At 64.6% G+C, this 17,871-nt stretch overlaps 4 protein-coding genes across 5 annotated transcripts in view; 2 read left to right on the plus strand and 2 right to left on the minus strand.

Annotated features, from left to right (window-relative positions):
* The window catches only part of ARHGEF11 (Rho guanine nucleotide exchange factor 11), a 26,179-nt gene extending 22,777 nt beyond the window's left edge, over positions 1-3,402 (plus strand). Inside the window, exons 37-41 of the mRNA XM_039390589.1 lie at positions 695-787; positions 1,003-1,175; positions 1,928-2,066; positions 2,519-2,563; positions 2,805-3,402. Coding sequence (XP_039246523.1) covers positions 695-787; positions 1,003-1,175; positions 1,928-2,066; positions 2,519-2,563; positions 2,805-2,845 — 491 coding nt within the window. The 3' untranslated portion in view covers positions 2,846-3,402. The remainder of the gene's footprint in view (positions 1-694; positions 788-1,002; positions 1,176-1,927; positions 2,067-2,518; positions 2,564-2,804) is intronic.
* On the minus strand, positions 3,383-6,149 carry LYSMD1 (LysM domain containing 1). 2 transcript variants are annotated; one of them, XM_039390588.1, is made up of 3 exons: positions 6,007-6,149; positions 5,042-5,286; positions 3,383-4,450 (listed from the first exon to the last, which is right to left on the minus strand). In XM_039390588.1, exons 1-3 carry the CDS (start codon positions 6,100-6,102, stop codon positions 4,306-4,308), a joined length of 486 nt encoding a protein of 161 aa, XP_039246522.1. In that variant the 5' UTR covers positions 6,103-6,149; the 3' UTR covers positions 3,383-4,305. The 2 variants fall into 2 exon arrangements, with proteins under 2 accessions (XP_039246522.1, XP_039246521.1); XM_039390587.1 differs by having other exon boundaries at positions 5,042-5,295; positions 6,007-6,148.
* Positions 6,150-6,364: 215 nt separating this feature from the next.
* On the plus strand, positions 6,365-9,661 carry SCNM1 (sodium channel modifier 1). Its single transcript, XM_027712388.2, has 8 exons — positions 6,365-6,454; positions 6,873-6,943; positions 7,051-7,139; positions 7,627-7,712; positions 7,798-7,892; positions 8,463-8,599; positions 8,683-8,785; positions 9,348-9,661. The coding sequence occupies exons 1-8, from the start codon at positions 6,404-6,406 to the stop codon at positions 9,445-9,447; spliced, it is 732 nt and encodes a 243-aa protein (XP_027568189.1). The 5' UTR covers positions 6,365-6,403; the 3' UTR covers positions 9,448-9,661.
* On the minus strand, positions 9,662-17,149 carry TMOD4 (tropomodulin 4). The gene is made up of 10 exons (XM_039390586.1): positions 16,721-17,149; positions 15,702-15,839; positions 15,462-15,618; positions 13,862-13,984; positions 13,202-13,291; positions 12,376-12,506; positions 11,856-11,963; positions 11,009-11,152; positions 10,296-10,440; positions 9,662-9,746 (listed from the first exon to the last, which is right to left on the minus strand). Exons 1-10 carry the CDS (start codon positions 16,778-16,780, stop codon positions 9,724-9,726), a joined length of 1,119 nt encoding a protein of 372 aa, XP_039246520.1. The 5' UTR covers positions 16,781-17,149; the 3' UTR covers positions 9,662-9,723.
* Positions 17,150-17,871: the final 722 nt, after the last annotated feature.

The raw sequence follows: 17,871 nt of genomic DNA on the forward strand, positions 1-17,871 counted from the left end.
TTGATGGGATTGGGGGTCTCATTCCCTGCTCCTTGATGGGATTGGGGGTCTCATTCCCTGCTCCTTGGTGGGATTGGGGATCCCGTTCCCTGCTCCTTTATGGGACTGGGGATCCCATTCCCTGCTCCTTGATGGGATTGGGGATCCCATTCCCTGCTCCTTGGTGGGATTGGGGGTCTCAGTCCCTGCCCATTCCTGGGATCAGGGGTCTCACAGTTGGGGGTCTCACTCCCTGCCCCTCACTGGAAATTGGGGGGGGGGTCTCACACAGTTGGGGGGTCTCACTCCCCGCCCCTCGCTGATTTTGAGGTGCTGATCTCGGGTGATGATTTTGGGATGCTGGTGCTGATTTTGGGATGCTGGTGATGATTTTGGGACGCTGGTGCTGATTTTGGGATGCTGGTGATGATTTTGGGACGCTAATTTCGGGTGCTAATTTTGAGCTGTTATTTTGGGGTGCTGATTTCGGGTGCTGGGTGCTGATCTTGGGTGCTACTTCGAGTGCTAATTTTGGGTGCTGGTTTCAGGTGCTGGGTGCTAATTTTGGGTGCTGTTTTGGGTGCTGGGTGCTAATTTTGGGTGATATTTTGGGTGCTGATCTTGGGTGCTGATTTTGGGTGCTATTTCGGGTGCTGGTGGCGGTTCCCTCTCACCCCCCCCTCTCCCCCTCCCTCCCCAATTTTTGGGGTCCCAGCCCAGGTGGAGGGGGCTCGGGAGGCCACGCCCTCACCAGGCAGCAGCCAATCAGAGCCTGAGCTGCGGGAAGGAGGCGGAGCTTGTGTGGATGGTAAAGAGACCCCCCCCCCCAAAACCTCTCACGAGGCCATTGAGACCCTCGGGGGGGGCCACCAACACCCTTCAGGGGGGTACTGACACCCTGGGGGGGCCACTAAAACCCCCGGAGGGGCCACTGACACCCTGGGGGGGCCCCTAAAACCTGGGGAGGGGCCACCAACCCCCCCCCCAGCAGGTCTAACGCTGCCCCCCCCCCCGTTTTCCCAGGCAATTATTTCTACGTGAGCCTCCCCACGGGACCCTCCCAACCCCCCCCCACCCTCCCTGGACCCCCCCGGGGGGCTGAGGGGGCTCAGGACCCCCCCCGGACCCCCCCCAGCGACGTGGAGCTGATCCTGAGCACCATTGAGGGGCTCACGGGGAAACTGCACAGGCTGAGGGTGAGACCCCCAGAAATGGGGTGGGGGGCGAGGGAGGGGGGACATGGAGGGGCATTTAGGGGGTCACGGGGTGGGAAACATGAAGGGGGTCATGGGATGGGGGGGGATATGGAAAAGGTGATGGGATGGGGGGGATATGAAAGGGGTCCTGGAACGAGGGGGGATATGGAAAGGGGTCATGGGATGAAGGGGGATGTGGAAAGGGGTGATGGAATAGGAGGATATGGAAAAGGTGATGGGATGGGGGGATGTGGAAAGGGGTCATGGAATGAGGGGATATGGAAAGGGGTGATGGGATGGGGGGGATATGAAAGGGGTCATGGAATGAGGGGGGATGTGGAAAGGGGTCATGGAATGGGGGGGATGTGGAAAGGGGTCATGGAATGGGGGGGATGTGGAAAGGGGTGATGGAATAGGGGGGATATGAAAGGGGTCCTGGAATGAGGGGGGATGTGGAAAGGGGTTGGGGGGCACATGGAGAATTGGGGGGGGACGTGGATGGGGCTGATGGAATGGGGGGGACAGGGAGGGGACACTGGGGGAGTCATGGAATGGGGGGGACAGGGAGGGGACACTGGGGGAGTCATGGAATGGGGGGGACAGGGAGGAGAGGGGATGTCAAGGGGGTCATGGAGTGGGGGGGTCTCATGGGGTGAGGAGGCACAGTAAGGGCGCTGTGGGGGGGGGAGGGGGAGACACAGACCCTCCCCCACCACTGCCCCTCCCTCACCTTCTCCCCCCCCCTTTCCCAGGCCCTGGAAGTCGCCCACCGGCAGCTCCTGCGCTCGCTGGGGGGGGGGGACGCCCCGACCCCCCCTGGGTGGGCACAGCCCCCCCCTCCCAGCCCCACCAACAGCTCCTGGGCCCTCCTGGGCGCTGCCACCACCCCGGGTGAGACCCTCCCCCACTGCCCCACCCCAGGGGAGACCCCCCCACTCGGGGGGAGACCCCCCCACCCCGGGGGAGACCCCCTGCCACGTCCCCCCCCTTCATTCCCCCCCAACTCCACAACCCCCTTGATATCCTCCCATCCCCCTCACCCCCTTTTCCCCCTTTTCCTCCACCCTTTTTCCCACTTTCTCCCCCTTTTCCCCCCATTTTCCCCTCCCTTTCCCCAATTTTCCCCCCTTTCACCCCTTTCCCCCCGTTTCCCCCTCTTTTCCCCTCCCTTTCCCCCCCTTTTTCCCCCCCCACTCCTCCCTTTTCCAGGCTCCAGATCCCCCTTGACCCAAGGCCCCCTCCCACCTTTAACCAAGGGGTGCCCCCCTGTTCCTCCCCATCCCACTGACCCCCTTTTCCCCCCATTTTCTCCCCCCACTGACCCCCTTCTCCCTCTTTTCCAGGCTCCAGAGCCCCCCTGGCCGAGGACCCCTCCCACCTTTACCCAGGTGGTGCCTCCCTGTTCCTCCCCATCCCACTGACCCCCTTTTCCCCCTCCCTTTCCCCCATTTCCCCCCTTTTTCCCTCCCCTTTCCCCCCCTTTTCCCCCCCCCTTCCTCCCTTTTCCAGGCTCCAGATCCCCCCTGACCCAAGGCCCCCTCCCACCTTTCCCCCATCCCACTGACCCCCTTTTCCCCCCTTTTCCCCCCTTTTTCTCCCCGCACTGACCCCCTTCTCCCTCTTTTCCAGGCTCCAGAGCCCCCCTGGCCGAGGACCCCTCCCACCTTTAACCCCGGGCTGAGGGGGGGTTTTCCCCCCTTCCCCCCCCCGCCATCCCGGGGGTGGGTTTTTGGTTTTTCCCAGGATTTTTGGCTGGAAGGAGGGGCCCCCCCCTTGGCAGGGGCTGCCCGTGGGACCCCCCCCCTCGCATGGCAGCCCCCCCTGAGCCCCCCCCAGGGCTGGATCCGATCTGTATAAAATGCACTTTGTTCCGTTCCCGCCCCCCCCCCCCCAAAAAAACTGCAGCCCCCCCCCACCCCCCGGCTATAAATATGTATGTACGACCCCTCCCCTGTAAATACCCCTCCCCAGGACCCCCAAAACCCCCCCAGGCCCCCCCCAGGGAGCCCCCCAGGCCCCCCCAACCCCCCCAAAATCCCGGGTTTATCCCGACACGGCGACAATCGGGGACCCCGAGGGGGACTGGGGGGGGTCAGGGGGGGTCAGGGGGGTCAGATGGGTGTTCCAACCCCCCCCCCATCCCATAATAACCCCCCCGGGGGTGTCTGATATATATATTATATATAATAGAGCCGAGACCCAGCGGGTGTTGTTGGAAGGTGGAAAATCCCGTTTAGTTTTCCTTCTTTTTCCTCAGGAAAAGGTTTTCCTGAGGGGGTGTGTGTTAATTTATTAATTTATTTTCCAAGGAAAAGGCCAAAGCGGGGCCCAAATTCCTGCCCCCCTGGGATTTGGGGATAAAGGGAATCCTGGAGCTGGTGGGAGGGGTGTGGGAATGGGGTGGGAAGTGTCCACCCGGCTCCTGCTGTCCCAGGACCTTTGGATTCTCTTCAAGGACTAGGAAAGTGCCCAATTCCAGCCTCTCCTGGCGCTGGGATTTGGGAGAAGGGGATCCTGGAGCTCCTGGAGCTGGTGGGAGGGATGTGGGAATGGGATGGGAAGTGTTCCCAGTTCTGTGTCCATGCTGTCCCAGGACCTTTGGATTCCCCTCAAGGACCAATTCCAGCCTCTCCTGGCAGGAATGGGACACCCCGGGTGTCCCCAGTGTCCCATCCCAGGTGTCCTCAGTGTCACATCCTGGTGTCCCTGACGTCCCATTCCCAGTGTCCCCAGTGCCACATCTCAGGTTTTCCTGGTGCCACATCTCAGGTGTCCTCAGTGTCACATCCCGGTGTCCCTGCTGTCCCAGTGTCCCTTCTGTCCCATTCCCAGCATTCCCAGTGTCACCAGGTGCAGATCTGTCCCATTCCCAGCATTCCCAGTGTCACCAGGTGCAGATCTGTCCCATTCCCAGCATTCCCAGTGTCACCAGGAGCAGATCTGTCCCATTCCCAGCATTCCCAGTGTCACCAGGTGCAGATCTGTCCCATTCCCAGCGTTCCCAGTGTCACCAGGTGCAGATCTGTCCCATTCCCAGCGTTCCCAGTGTCACCAGGAGCAGATGTGTCCCATTCCCAGCGTTCCCAGTGTCACCAGGAGCAGATGTGTCCCATTCCCAGCGTTCCCAGTGTCACAAGGTGAAGATCTCGTCCTCTGTGTCCCGCAGCGCGGCCGCCCGGGGGGTCCTGGTGAGGGGTCGTGGGCCCAGCCGGGGCCCTTCCCGGGGGGATGAGGGACTCTCTGGGATCCTCTGGGATGCTCCGGAATCACCGGGGCTGTGGGGACACAGCGGTGTCACCCCGGACCCCCATCCCTGTCCCCATCCCATCCACGTCTCCATCCTCATCCCATCCCTGGCCTCGTCCCTGCCCCACCCTTATCCTGTCCCCATCCCATCCTGGACCCCATCCCTGTCCTGTCCTGTCTCTATCCTGGCCTCCCATCACTGTCCCATCCCATCCCATCCCATCCCATCCCATCCCTGTCTTTGTCCCTGTCCCCACCCTGATCCCCTCCCAGTTCTTGTTTCCATCCTTATCCTGTCCTGTCCTGGTCCCCATCCCATCCTTGTCTCTCTCCTCATCCCATCCCTGTCCTTATCCTGGTCCCCATCCCATCTTGTCTCGCTCCTCCTCCCATCCCTGTCCTTATCCTGGTCCCCATCCCATCCTCCTTCCCATCCTGTCCTAATCCCTGTCCTCATCCCATCCCTGCCCTGTTCTGTCGTCATCCCTGTCCCACCCCACCCCATCCCATCCCATCTGTGCTCCATCCCATCCCGTCCCTGTCCCTGTCCTGGTCCCCCATCCCATCCCACCTGTGCTCCATCCCACCCCAGCCCATCCCAGATTTGGGCCGGGGCTCACCCGGAGCGCCGGTGCCGGATCTGCTGCGCCGCGGCCGCCTTGGAGCGGCCGATCTCGGTGTCCAGGTGCCGCAGGAATTCCATGGCCGACAGGTCGTGCCGGGACGGGACCGGGGGCTCCGGGGGGTCGGGAATGTCCTGGGGCTCGTCCCCCTGGAGGGGCTGGGACTGGGATCCCGCCGGGATGAGCAGGGTGGGCTTCAGGAAGATGGTGTCCGACGTGTAGAGGCGGTTGGCACGTTGGATCTGCTCCATCTGGCCAGGAGAGGGACAGGGATGGGGTGGGATTGGGACCAGGATAGGGATAGGGATGGGGTGGGGTGGGATTGGGATCAGGATAGGGACAGGGATGGGGTGGGATTGGGATCAGGATAGGGACAGGGATGGGGTGGGGTGGGATTGGGACCAGGATAGGGACAGGGATGGGATGGGGTGGGATTGGGATCAGGATAGGGACAGGGATGGGGTGGGATTGGGACCAGGATAGGGACAGGGATGGGGTGGGGTGGGATTGGGACCAGGATAGGGACAGGGATGGGATGGGGTGGGATTGGGACCAGGACAGGGACAGGGATGGGATGGGGTGGGATTGGGACCAGGATAGGGACAGGGATGGGGACAGGGATGGGGTGAGGACAAGAATGGGGACAAGATAAAGGTCAGGACAGGGACAAAGACAGGGATGGGATGAGGATGGAGATGTGGATGGGATGGGGACAGGGACGGGAGTCAGGACCGGGATGGGGACCGGAATTGGATAAGGGGCAGGACAGGGACGGGATGAGACAGGGATGGGGACCAGGACAGGGGTGAGATGAGGATAGAGCAAGGACGCGGGGCAGGACAGGGATAAGTGAGGGACGGCAGGGAACCGGCCCCGGGCTGACCCCCGTGGCCCGCGGGGACACCCCGAGCGGTCCCTCCCCGCCGCTCCCCCCGTCCCCCGTGTCCCCCCACCCCGCTCACCGTGACCCCGTAGCGCAGCGCCAGCCCCGGCAGGGTGTCCCCGGGCTGCAGGCGGTGCTCCCGGGGGGCCGCCCCGGCCCCGCCGCTCCCCGCCATGGCCCGGGGGGGGGGGTCCCGGCCCGCGGGTCCCTCGGGGGGGTCGCGGCCCGGCCCCGCCGCTCCCTCAGCCCCGGGCCCCGCCGCGCCGCCGGGGGGCCTGCTGGGGTTGTAGTCCTGAACGGGCACCCTCCGCCTTCACCCCCGTGCACTGATAGCTGAGGAAAGAACTACAACTCCCATCATGCTTCGGGGGGCGCCCGGCGCGCTCTCTGATTGGTCGCTGCCCCTCGCGCACAGCCGCCTGGGAGGAAGGAACCCGGAAGTGAGGGTCGGTTGCCATGGTGACCGCGGAGCCGCCATGTCCTTCAAGCGCGATGGGGACGATCCGGGGCCGCTCGGGGCGTTGCAGGTGAGGCTGGGACCCCCCCCCGGACCGCCCTCATGGCCTCCCAAAGCGCCCAGGGCCAGACCCGGCCGCCCCGCACAGCCTCCGGGGTTGCCTCCGTATTGCGGCCTGAGCCCCCCCGGGACCTCTCAGCTCTTCCCTGGAACCCCCCCTAACCCTTCCCGAACCCTCCCGGGTCCCCTCAGCCCTCCCCCGAACCCCCCCCCCGGCGACCCCTAAGACCTTCCCTGAATCTCCCCGCCCTTCCCTTGGGCCTCCCTGCCCCTAAACCCCCCCCCAACCTCCTCACGGGGGGGTCCCCAGGGCTCTGAAGGTCCCTGTGCTCAGGGGGGGATGAGGACACATTTTGGCACAAATTGAGGCCGGGGGGAGGGCGTTGGGGGGTGTGACCCCTCAGTTGACGCCCCCTGTGCCCCCCCAGAAACGCCGGGTCTCCGACCTGTTGGCAAATTCCATCCCCGAGGACGAGGCGGTGCTGCTGCGGAGCGGGAGGTGAGGGACCCCCGCCTTGGGCTGGGGGGGCCTCGAGGGGACCCCTACGGTGGGGGGGGTGGTCCTGGCAGTGTCCCCACGGTGTCCCCGCGTGTCCCCGTTGCCAGGTTCGCCTGTGCCGTGTGTCCCCACCGCCCCGTGTGTGACACTCTGGAGGCCCTGGCCGTGCACAGGGCGGGCAGGAGGCACCTGCACAGTGAGTGGGGCTGGGGGTGGGCACTGGGGCCCCTTCCATGTCCCCATGTCCCTTCCCTCTCCCTGAGTTCCCTACTGTGTCCCTTTCCCTGTCCCCGAGTCCCCTTCCTTCTCTCTGTGTCTCCTTCTTTCTCCTCTTCGCTGTCCCTGTGTCCCCTTCCCTGTCACTTTTCCCATCCCCTCTTCCCACATCCCCTTCCCTGTCCCCGGGTGCCCTTCCCTGTCCTGTTTCCCCTTTTCTGTCCCTCTGTCCCCGTGTCTCCTTCCCTGTCCCCACGTCCCCTTCCTTCTCCCCTTTCCCTGTCCCCATGTCCTGTTCCCTGTCCCTGTGTCCCTTTCCTTGTCCCCACATCCCTTTCCCTGTCCCATTCCCTGTCCCTGTGTCCCATTCCCTGTCCCTGTGTCCCTTTCCTTGTCCCCACATCCCTTTCCCTGTCCCACTCCCTGTCCCTCTGTCCCTCTCCCCTCATCCCATCCCTGTTTTCCAGGTCTCCAACGTTCCTACGGCCGGAATCGCTCCCTCCCGGCTCCAGCTCCGGCTCCAGAGGCTCCGGGAGAGGCTCCAGGTGTGCAGGTGGGTGTGGCCTCACCTGCCCCACCCGTGGGACCCCCCGTGGCACCCCCTGAGCCACATCCCTCCCGTTCCCTCCCGTTCCCAGGGATCCCAGGCCCCGCTCCTGGCACGGACACGACGGATCGCCCGGAGCGCCCTCCTGAAATCCGCCCCCTACAGCAGCTGCTGCCGCAGGAAAGGGTCGGGAACACCGGGAATGGCGCTGGGAATGCCGGGAGAGGGGCTGGGAGGGTGAGGGGGGAGCTCTGGGATTCCCAGGAGGGGACTGGTGGGATGAGGGAGAGCTCTGGGATTCCCAGGAAAGGGATTGGGAGGGTGAGGGAGTGCTCTGAGATTCCCAGAGAAGGGACTGGGAAGAGAAGTAAAGCTCTGGGATTACTGGGAAAGGGACTGGGAGGGTGAGGGAGAGCTCTGGGATTACTGGGAAAGGGATTCCTTGGATGAGGAGGGTGGGGGAAAGCTCTGGGATTCCCAGGAGGGGACTGGTGGGATGAGGGAGAGCTCTGGGATTCCCAGGAAAGGGACTGGGAGGGTGAGGGAGTGCTCTGAGATTCCCAGAGAAGGGACTGGGAAGAGAAGTAAAGCTCTGGGATTACTGGGAAAGGGACTGGGAGGGTGAGGGAGAGCTCTGGGATTACTGGGAAAGGGATTCCTTGGATGAGGAGGGTGGGGGAAAGCTCTGGGATTGCCGTGTCCTCGCTGCCATCAGGTGTTTGTGGGACTCACTCCTCATTCCCTGTCCCATCCCAGGGCCCAGGGAAGCAGCTCCAGGGCTGGCACCACCCGGACGGTGCCGGAGCCGCTCCGGAATGTGGGAGAATCCCAGGATGTGGGAGAATCCCGAGGATCCCCAGCCCTGCTGCTGGAACACGGCAGCGGGAGGGCAGGTGGGAGCCAGGGGGCACCTCCGGGGCAGGATCGGGATCATCCCGTTCCAGAGGGTCCCACACCCACCTCATTCCCTCTCCAGATGTTCCGAAGGCTCCGACCCGGAAAGGAAAATCCTGCTCGGTGTGGGACGAGCTGAGCCCGGAGCGGCGCCGGGTCCTGCAGCACCACCTGCACCTGCGCAGGTGAGCTGGGCCCAAACCGGGCCTAAATGAGCCCAAACTGAGCCCAAATTGAGTCCTGAACAAGCCCAAAGGGAGCCCAAACCAAGCCAAAACTGAGCCCAGATTGAGCCTTAACTGAGCCCCAAAATGAGCCCAAACTGAGCCTAAACTGAGCCCCCAAATGAGCCCAAACCGAGCCAAAACTGAGCCCAGACTGAGCCCCCAAATGAGCCCAAACTGAGCCCCCAAATGAGCCCAAACTGAGCCTAAACTGAGCCCCCAAATGAGCCTAAACTGAGCCCCCAAATGAGCCCAAACTGAGCCTAAACTGAGCCCCCAAATAAGCCCAAACTGAGCCCCCAAATGAGCCTAAACTGAGCCCCCAAATGAGCCTAAACTGAGCCCCAAACTGAGCCTAAACTGAGCCCCCAAATGAGCCTAAACTGAGCCCCAAACTGAGCCTAAACTGAGCCCAAAATGAACCCAAACTGAGCCCCAAATGCCCCAAAACTGAGCCCAAATGCCCCCAGGCAAGCCCAGCCAGGCCCAGCCGAGCCCCCCTGACCGGTCCCTCCGTCCCCAGCTCCGGGTGGATCCAGGATCCCTGCGGGAAGTGGGTCAAGGACGGGAACGCCGAGTTCGACTCGGACGAGGACGAGCCCCCGGCGCTGCCACCGACGTGACCCTCCCTGGCCCCAAATCCCCCCGGGAATCCCGGCCTGGACACCTGGAGCTGTGGGAGCCGCTGGGAAAAGGGGGGTCTGGGGGATCCCGGTGTTTTCCTGCTCAACCTGGTGCCTTTTTGGGGTGTCACTCCCCATACCCGATTCCCTGGATACGAACGCCCCGATCCCGAAAATCCCGTGTGGCACAATCCTGCCCCAAAGGGGTCTCAAATCCGTGTCTTTCCAGCTTTATTTCCAGCATTCCCAGAGATCTCCCGTTCCTGGGGGGTTGGTTTAGGTTTTCTTCTGCTTCCGGCCTGGGGGGAGAGAAAAGTGGGGGGGGGTCAGGTCTGGGAATTCCTGGGATTCCTCCCCCCAGTTCCTGCCTGGAGGGGACTCAGGGGCGCTCCCAAAGCTCTTTGTAGCGTGTGGGGGGTCAGGTCTAGGCTCCCCTTCCCCCCAATCCCTGGGCCTCTCCACCAATTCCTGGGATTCCCTTTCCCCCCCAGTCCCTGAGACTCCCTACCAATTCCTGGGATTCCCTTTCCCCCCCAATCCCTGAGACTCCCCACCAATTCCTGGGATTCCCTTTCCCCCCAATCCCAGGGATTCCCCCCACCAATCCCTAGGATTCCCCCTATTCCTGGTGGGATTCCCTTTCCCCCCCAGTTCCCGGGCTCCCCCCCAATTCCTGCCCGGACGGGGGACACTCCTGGAGGTCGTCTCGGTTCTCCCTCCCGGTCCCTGTGACTCTCCCCCCCCAATTCCCGGGATTTAAGGGGTGGGTCGGGTCCGATCTCTCTCCCCGCCCCTCGCCCCGCCCCCATTCCCGGTTTTCCCGCGGCATTCCCGGTTTTCCCGCTCACGGAGCTCGTTGTTCCTGGTGATGGCGCTGGCGGCGCGGGCGCGGGGGCCCTGCTGGGTGAAGTGGTACCCGAAGCGCAGCACGGAGGGGCAGCGCTCCAGCATCGCCGCCATCTCCATCTCCGCCGTGTCCCCCAGGCGCTGGCACTGCGGGGGGGGGGACACATCAGGGATAGCCCTGTCACCTCCCCTGTCCTCCAGGGACAGCCCTGTCACCTCCCCTGTCACCCTGTCCCTCCCCTGTCCCCCCCCCCCGTGTTCCCCAGGGACACCCCTGTCACCTCCCCGGTCCCCCATCTCCACGGTGTCCCCTCAGGCACTGGCACTGGGGGGGGGGACACATCAGGGACAGCCCTGTCACCTCCCCTGTCACCCAGGGACACCCCTGTCCCCCCCTCCGTGTTCCACAGGGACACCCCTGTCACCTCCCCTGTCACCCAGGGACACCCCTGTCACCTCCCCTGTGTCCCCCTGTCCCCCCTGTGTCCCCCTGTCCCTCCCCTGTCCCCCACCTCCATCTCCACATTGCAGGGGGTGACATTGCAGGGGGTGACATTGCAGGGGGTGACATTGCAGGGGGTGATATTACAAGGGGTGACATTGCAGGGGGTGACAGTGCCAGGGGTGTTACAGGGGGTGACGTTACAGGGGGTGACATTGCAGGGGGTGACAGTGCCAGGGGTGACATTGCAGGGGGTGTCCCCCCCGTGCCCACCTGGTTGTCCACGCGGAGCTCGGCCAGGGCGGGGCTGTGGGGCACGGCCTGGATGATGCTCCTCATCCCCGCGCTCGTGATGAAGTTGGACTCGAGGTTGAGGCTCTGCAGGGTCTTGTTCTCCATCAGCATCTCGGCCACCGCCTGGGGGGACCTCGGGGTCACCTCGGGGGCACCTCGGGGTCACCTCGGGGTCACCTCGGGGGCACCTCAGGGGTGGGGACATCCCCGGCCGTGTCCCGGCTGCAGGGGATGGAGGGAGAGGCAGCGACACCCGGGTTTGGTGGTGGCGGGGCAGGGAATGTCCCCAGCGTGTCCTGGGACCTTTGGGGACACGGGGACACGGGGCTGGGACTGTCCCCAACATGTCCAGGGACTTCTGGGAACACAGGATTCCAACCCCTGGATTTGCCGGTGCTTGGAGGTGGAATGTGGGGCCAGGACTGTCCCCAGCTCGTATGGGGGGACATTTGGGGACATGGTGGGGTGAGGCAGGGACTGTCCCCAACCCGTGTGGGGACAAGGGGTGTGAGGGAGGGACTGTCCCCAGCCCGTGTGGGGACATTTGGGGACAAGGGGGTGAGACAGGGACTGTCCCCAACCCGTGTGGGGACATCTGGGGAAAAGGGGGTGAGACAGGGACTGTCCCCAACCCGTGTGGGGACATCTGGGGACACATTTGGGGACAAGGGGGTGAGGCAGGGACTGTCCCCAGCCCGTGTGGGGACATTTGGGGACAAGGGGGTGAGACAGGGACTGTCCCCAACCCGTGTGGGGACATCTGGGGACAAGGGGGGTGAGGCAGGGACTGTCCCCAGCCCGTGTGGGGACATCTGGGGACACTCACGTGGGCCACGGGGTCGTTGCTCCTGGTGGCCACCAGGCTGAGCCTCTTGACGTGGGTGTTGGTTTTCATGGCCTCGCAGATGGCCTTGAGCGTGGGGATGGGAATGTCCTGGGGAGGGGACACCCGGGGGTCACCCGGGGCAGGGGGACATCCCCAGCAGGACAGGGGGCCACCAGGGTGTCCCCAGGGTGTCCCCAGGGGGGTGGAGGTGGCTCCAAGGGGACGGAGGAGGCTCCAAGGGACATCCCTGAGAGGGTGCTGGGTGTCGCCTGGGGGGGTGGCAGTGTCACCGAGGGGGTGTGGGATGTCACCAAAGGGACAGGGGTGTCCCCAGATGAGGAGGAGCCTCCCGGGGGTGCCCTGGAGGCACTCAGGGATGGGGACAAACACCTTGGGGACACACCAGGACAGGGGACGAACCCCGTGGGGACACCCCGGGAGAGGGAGGACTCCCTTGGGGACACCCCGGGGTGGGAACCGTCACCCTGGGGACACACTGGGGACACTGTGGGTCCCTGACCTTGATGTTGTTGAGGTTGACGTCCTCCAGGGCCGGGTCGTTGTCTCGGATCCGCTGCAGCGTCTCCTCCACGTTTGTGGGGTTCGGGGGCTCGTCCGGCACCGGCTTGTACGAGTCGGGTTTGACCACGCCTGGGACACGGGGACAGGGGTGGGGACACGGGGACAGGGACAGGGGTGGGGACACACGGGGGGACACGGGGACAGGGGTGGGGGGACACGGGGACAGGGACAGGGGTGGGGGGACACGGGGACAGGGACAGGGGTGGGGACACGGGGACAGGGACAGGGGTGGGGACACGGGGACAGGGATGGGGGCGTGTGTGACACACATGGGGATGGGAACACACGGGGATACAGGGGACAGGGACATGTGTGACACACATGGGGATGGGGACACGTGGGGGACACAGGGACAGGGACGGGGATGTGTGTGACACACACGGGGATGGGGACACACATGGGGATACAGGGGACAGGGATGTGTGTGACACACACGGGGATGGGGACACGTGGGACAGGGGACAAGGACACGTGTGACACACAGAGGGACACACGGAACACACAGGGACGGGAACACGTGTGGGGGACACATGTGAAAGGGGACAGGGACATGTGGGGACACATGTGACACACATGGGACGGGGACACGCGTGTGTGGGGTCACAGGAATCCCAGAGGGGGTTTGGGCCCCAAATCCCGCCCGGGCAGCCCCAGGGACACAGTTTTCCATGTCCTGGGGGCTCGTCCCCGTGTCCCTTGTCCTGTGTTCCCATGTCCCCTGTCCCGGGGGTGTGTCCCTTGCCCCGTGTCCCCGTGTCACTCACTGTTGATGCCCTCGGTGTTGGAGATGTTCCCGCTGCAGATGGCATCGTAGTACTGCTTGTTGCTCATCAGGGTGTACATGCCCAGGATGGCTGGGGGGGGACACGGGGGGTCAGGGGGGTGGCCAGGACACTCCTGTCCCCTTGGGACATGCCCAGGATGGCTGGGGGGGGACACGGGGGGTCAGGGGGGTGGCCAGGACACCCCTGTCCCCTCGGGACACCCCTGTCCCCTTGGGACATGCCCAGGATGGCTGGGGGGGGACACGGGGGTCAGGGGGGTGGCCAGGACACCCCTGTCCCCTCAGGATACCCCTGTCCCTTGGGACATGCCCAGGATGGCTGGGGGGACACACGGGGGGTCAGGGGGGTGGCCAGGACACCCCTGTCCCCTCGGGATACCCCTGTCCCCTTGGGACATGCCCAGGATGGCTGGGGGGACACACGGGGGGTCAGGGGGGTGGCCAGGACACCCCTGTCCCCTCGGGATACCCCTGTCCCTTGGGACATGCCCAGGATGGCTGGGGGGACACACAGGGGGTCAGGGGGGTGGCCAGGACACCCCTGTCCCCTCGGGATGCCCGTGTCCCCTTGGGACATGCCAGGATGGCTGAGGGGACACCCCCATCCAAGGCCCCTCCCTGTCCCAGCCCCCGGACCCACCGGCGAGGTCGCACATCTCGGCCTCGGTGGCGTTGGCCAAGGCCTCCTCCAGCTCCGGCTCCAGCGTGATCTGCTCCTCCCGAGGGATCTCCCGCGTCGGGTTCTTGGGCACGAACGGCTTCCCTGGGCACGGGGACACCGGGAATGGGGACACGGGGACACCGGGGATGGGGACACGGGGACACCGGGGATGGGGACACCGGGAATGGGGACACGGGGACACCGGGGATGGGGACACGGGGACACCGGGGATGGGGACACAGGGACACCTGGAATGGAGACACGGGGACACTGGAAATGGGGACACGGGGACACCGGGAATGGGGACACGGGGACACCGGGGATGGGGACACGGGGACACCGGGGCAGGGAGACACGGGGACACTGGAAATGGGGACACGGGGACACCGGGAATGGGGACACGGGGACACTGGGAACGGGGAGACAAACAGCTTCCCTGGGCACGGGGACACCAGGAATGGGGACACGGGGACACTGGGAACGGGGAGACAAACAGCTTCCCTGGGCACGGGGACACCAGGAATGGGGACACCGGGAATGGGGACACAAACGGCTTCCCTGGGTATGGGGACATGTCACACCAGGAGTGGGGACATGAGGACACCGGGAATGGTGGCACAGGGACAGGGTCACACTGGGAACGGTGGTACAGGGACACAGAGACATTGTGACACCAGGAGGGACACTGGGAATGGTGGCACGGGGACAGGGTCACACTGGGAATGGTGGAGGGACACAGGAACGCTGGGCAGGGGCATTGGGAATGGCAGCACTGGGACGTGGGGACACCAAGCATGGTGGCACAGGGACAGGGTCACACTGGCCGGGGACACCAGTGTGGTGGCCCAGGGGATGTGGCTGATGGGGCTTATGGGGACGTGGCCACCACCAGGAGGGGACCTGGCCCAGGGTGGGGGGACTGTGCCAGGGGTGACACTGCCAGGGGTGACACTGCCAGGGTGGCTTCACCAGGGTGGCCTTACTGGGAGGCACATGGAAGGGGGTGGCCCCATGGGGGGGTGACGTTGCCAGGGGATGTCCTGGATGCTACAGGTGGCGTTGCCGCAGGGTGGCATGGCCGGGGTGGCCTCTCTGGGGGTGGCACTGGGAGGGGGACATCGCCATGGGGGGGCTGTGCTGGGGGGGGACATTGCTGTGGGTGACCACCTTGGGGGGTGTCATTGTCAGGGGGTGACATTTCGGGGGGTGACACTGCCAGGGGGTGGCATTGCTGCGGGTGACCACCTTGGGGGGTGCCATTGCCAGGGGGTGACATTTCAGGGGGTGACACTGCCAGGGGGTGGCATTGCTGCGGGTGACCACCTTGGGGGGTGCCATTGCCAGGAAGTGACATTTCAGGGGGTGACCATCTGGGGAGGGTGACATTGCCGGGGGGGGCCGTGCCCGGGGCTGGCACAGGGGGGTGACATTGCCCGGGGCTGGCGGGGGCCCAGCTCGCCCGGGACACCCGACCCCGCCGGCCAGGCCGAGCTAAATATACCCGACCCCCCCTGTCCCTGCCGCCATGGCCCCCCCATGTCCCCCCCGTGTCCCCCCCGTCCCCCGGGGGTCCCCACACCTTTCTTCTCGCCGGTGAAGGGCACCAGGTCCTGGCGCTCCTCGGCTTCCAGCGCCTGCTTTTCCAGGTGCTGCAGCAGCGCTTCCCGATCCAGGGGGCCCGTGGGGCTCTTCTGGGTCTGGTCCCGCTGCCGGAGCCCCGCCGGCAGCATCACGTTCTGGGGAGGGGGGGACACACCTGTGTCACCCACGGGGGTCCCCGGTGTCCCCAGGGTCGCCCCCGAGCTGTCCCCGGGCCCACCTCGGGGTCCATCTCCATCAGCTCCATGTCCAGCTGGGCCAGTTCCTCGGGGGACAATTCCTGCAGGATTTTGTCCTCGTCGATGTCCCGGTACTTCTCCAGCTCCTCCCGGTACGATGTCATGGCTGATGGGGGGTCCTGGGGGGGGGAACGGGGGGTTTAGGGGTTGGGGGGACCCCCCTGTGCTGTGGGGACACCCCCTCCCCTTGTGTGACGGTCACGGTGACGCTCCCTTGTGCCACCACCCTCCTGGAATTGGGTCCCCGTTGGATCGAGGGGTCCCGGGTGGGGGGCCTGGGGGGCTTTGCTCAGGGAAAATTGAGTCCCACCCCCCAAGGGACCCCCCAAATTGCCTGAGGGGGCTCATCCCAAACCAGCACCACCTGGATTCCCCCTCCGGCCCCACCAAAATCCCTGGGAAGCAGGAGAGGGAAAGGCCAAGGATGTGAATCCCCAACAGGTGGGTTGTGCCCCCACCATAAAAGGACCCAAATTTAGGGGTGTGTCCCCTCTGATTTTGAGGACGCAGGTGGGGGGGACACACCTGGGAGGGCTCAGCCCCCCTGGGCTGCCAGAGCTGCTGCAGGCGACCCCAGGAACTGGTATCGTTTGGGATGCGGGATTTGGGATTTGGGTTGGGAGAGGGGCCCCAAGGTGCTGCCCCAAACCCCCCCGAAGGTGGGACAGAGCCCGGGAGGGGGGCAGGACCCCCCCTGAGTGATCCCACCAGGTGGGAGATCCTGGGAATGCCGCTGCCAACGGACCCGGCCCTCCCAAATCCCACATCCCAGTGGGAATACCACGCCCTCCAGAACCGGGATTTGGGATTTGGGAACTGGGGGCACTCCAAGGTGCCTCCCCAAAGATCCCCGAGGTGGCCCCGAGCCCCCCGGGGAGGGGCTGCAGGGTGGGAGCTCCCCCGGGAAAACGCGGCTCCCGACGGCCCCAAATCCCCCCAAATCCCTTGTCCCGGTGGGAATTCCGTGCCCCCCGCCCCCCGCGGTGCCTCCCCCCGGTACCGGATCCTGCCTGGAGCGAGTCCCGGGGCTGAGCCAAAGGGCTCCGGCCGCGCAGGGCATGAGATCAGCGATTTATTCTGCGCCGGGGAGGGGCTGGATCACATATCCCAGAGCCCGGCACTTATCGAGCCCGGCCAGCCCCGGGGGGGCCCCACCCCGGCCCCGGGGGGGCCCCCGCGCACCCCAAAACCTGCCCGGGATGCACCGGGACGGGCGGAACCCCGGGGGGGATTCCCGGCCCCCCCCCGATTCCCGGGAGTGTTTTCCCTCCCCGGATCAGGTTTGGAGGGTTTGGAGCAGCTGGGAATGAAAGGTGTGTTTATTGTAGGGTCTCCTGGAATACAGGGGTTCCCGCACGCCCTGTGTTTACTGTAGGGTCTCCTGGAAAACGGGAGAGTAACCCCCGTTTATTGTAGGGTCTCCTGGAAAACAGGGGATCCCACAAACTGCTTGTTTATTGTAGGGTCTCCCGGAAAACAGGGGATCCCACACAGCCCCTGTTTATTGTAGGGTCTCCTCAAAAAAACACCCCACGCTTCCTGCAGGATCTCTGGGAAAACAGGGGATCCCACACCCCCTGTTTATTGTAGGGTCTCCTGGAAAACAGGGAATCCCAGGAAAACAGGGAATCCCAGGAAAACAGGGAATCCCACACCCTCCCTTGTTTAGGATCCCCTGGAAAACACTGACCCCACCCCCCGTGTTTACTGTAGGGTCTCCCACCGCCGACCCCAAACAAACCTCGCACTTCCCCCTCCGCCAAAACTTCCATTTATTCCTATTTTTTTACCTACAAAAATCCGGAACCCTGTCACGGGATAAACCCCCCCCCAGGGAAAACAAGCCCCTGGAACGGGATAAATCCAAGGAAGCGCCGCTGCCGGGGGGCCGGGACCCCCCCATGTCCCCAGTCCCTCCCTGGGCATCCCAGTGGGGTCCCAGGTGTATCCCAGTAGTGTCCCTGTCTTATCCTGGTTTTATCCAGTGTGTTTCTATCCCTGCTGTATCCCAGTGTTATCCTGGTTTTATCCTGTTTTTATCCCATTTCCATCCCAACGTTATCCCGGCTATATCTCGTTCCTATCCCTGCCGGCCCCCGGCATTATCCCGGTGTTATCCCGCTTCTATCCGGGCGTTATCCCGGTGTTATC

This window comes from Pipra filicauda, unplaced genomic scaffold, assembly GCF_003945595.2.
Source record: "Pipra filicauda isolate LSUMZ 115617 unplaced genomic scaffold, ASM394559v2 scaffold845_size90650_pilon, whole genome shotgun sequence".
NCBI lineage: Eukaryota > Metazoa > Chordata > Aves > Passeriformes > Pipridae > Pipra > Pipra filicauda.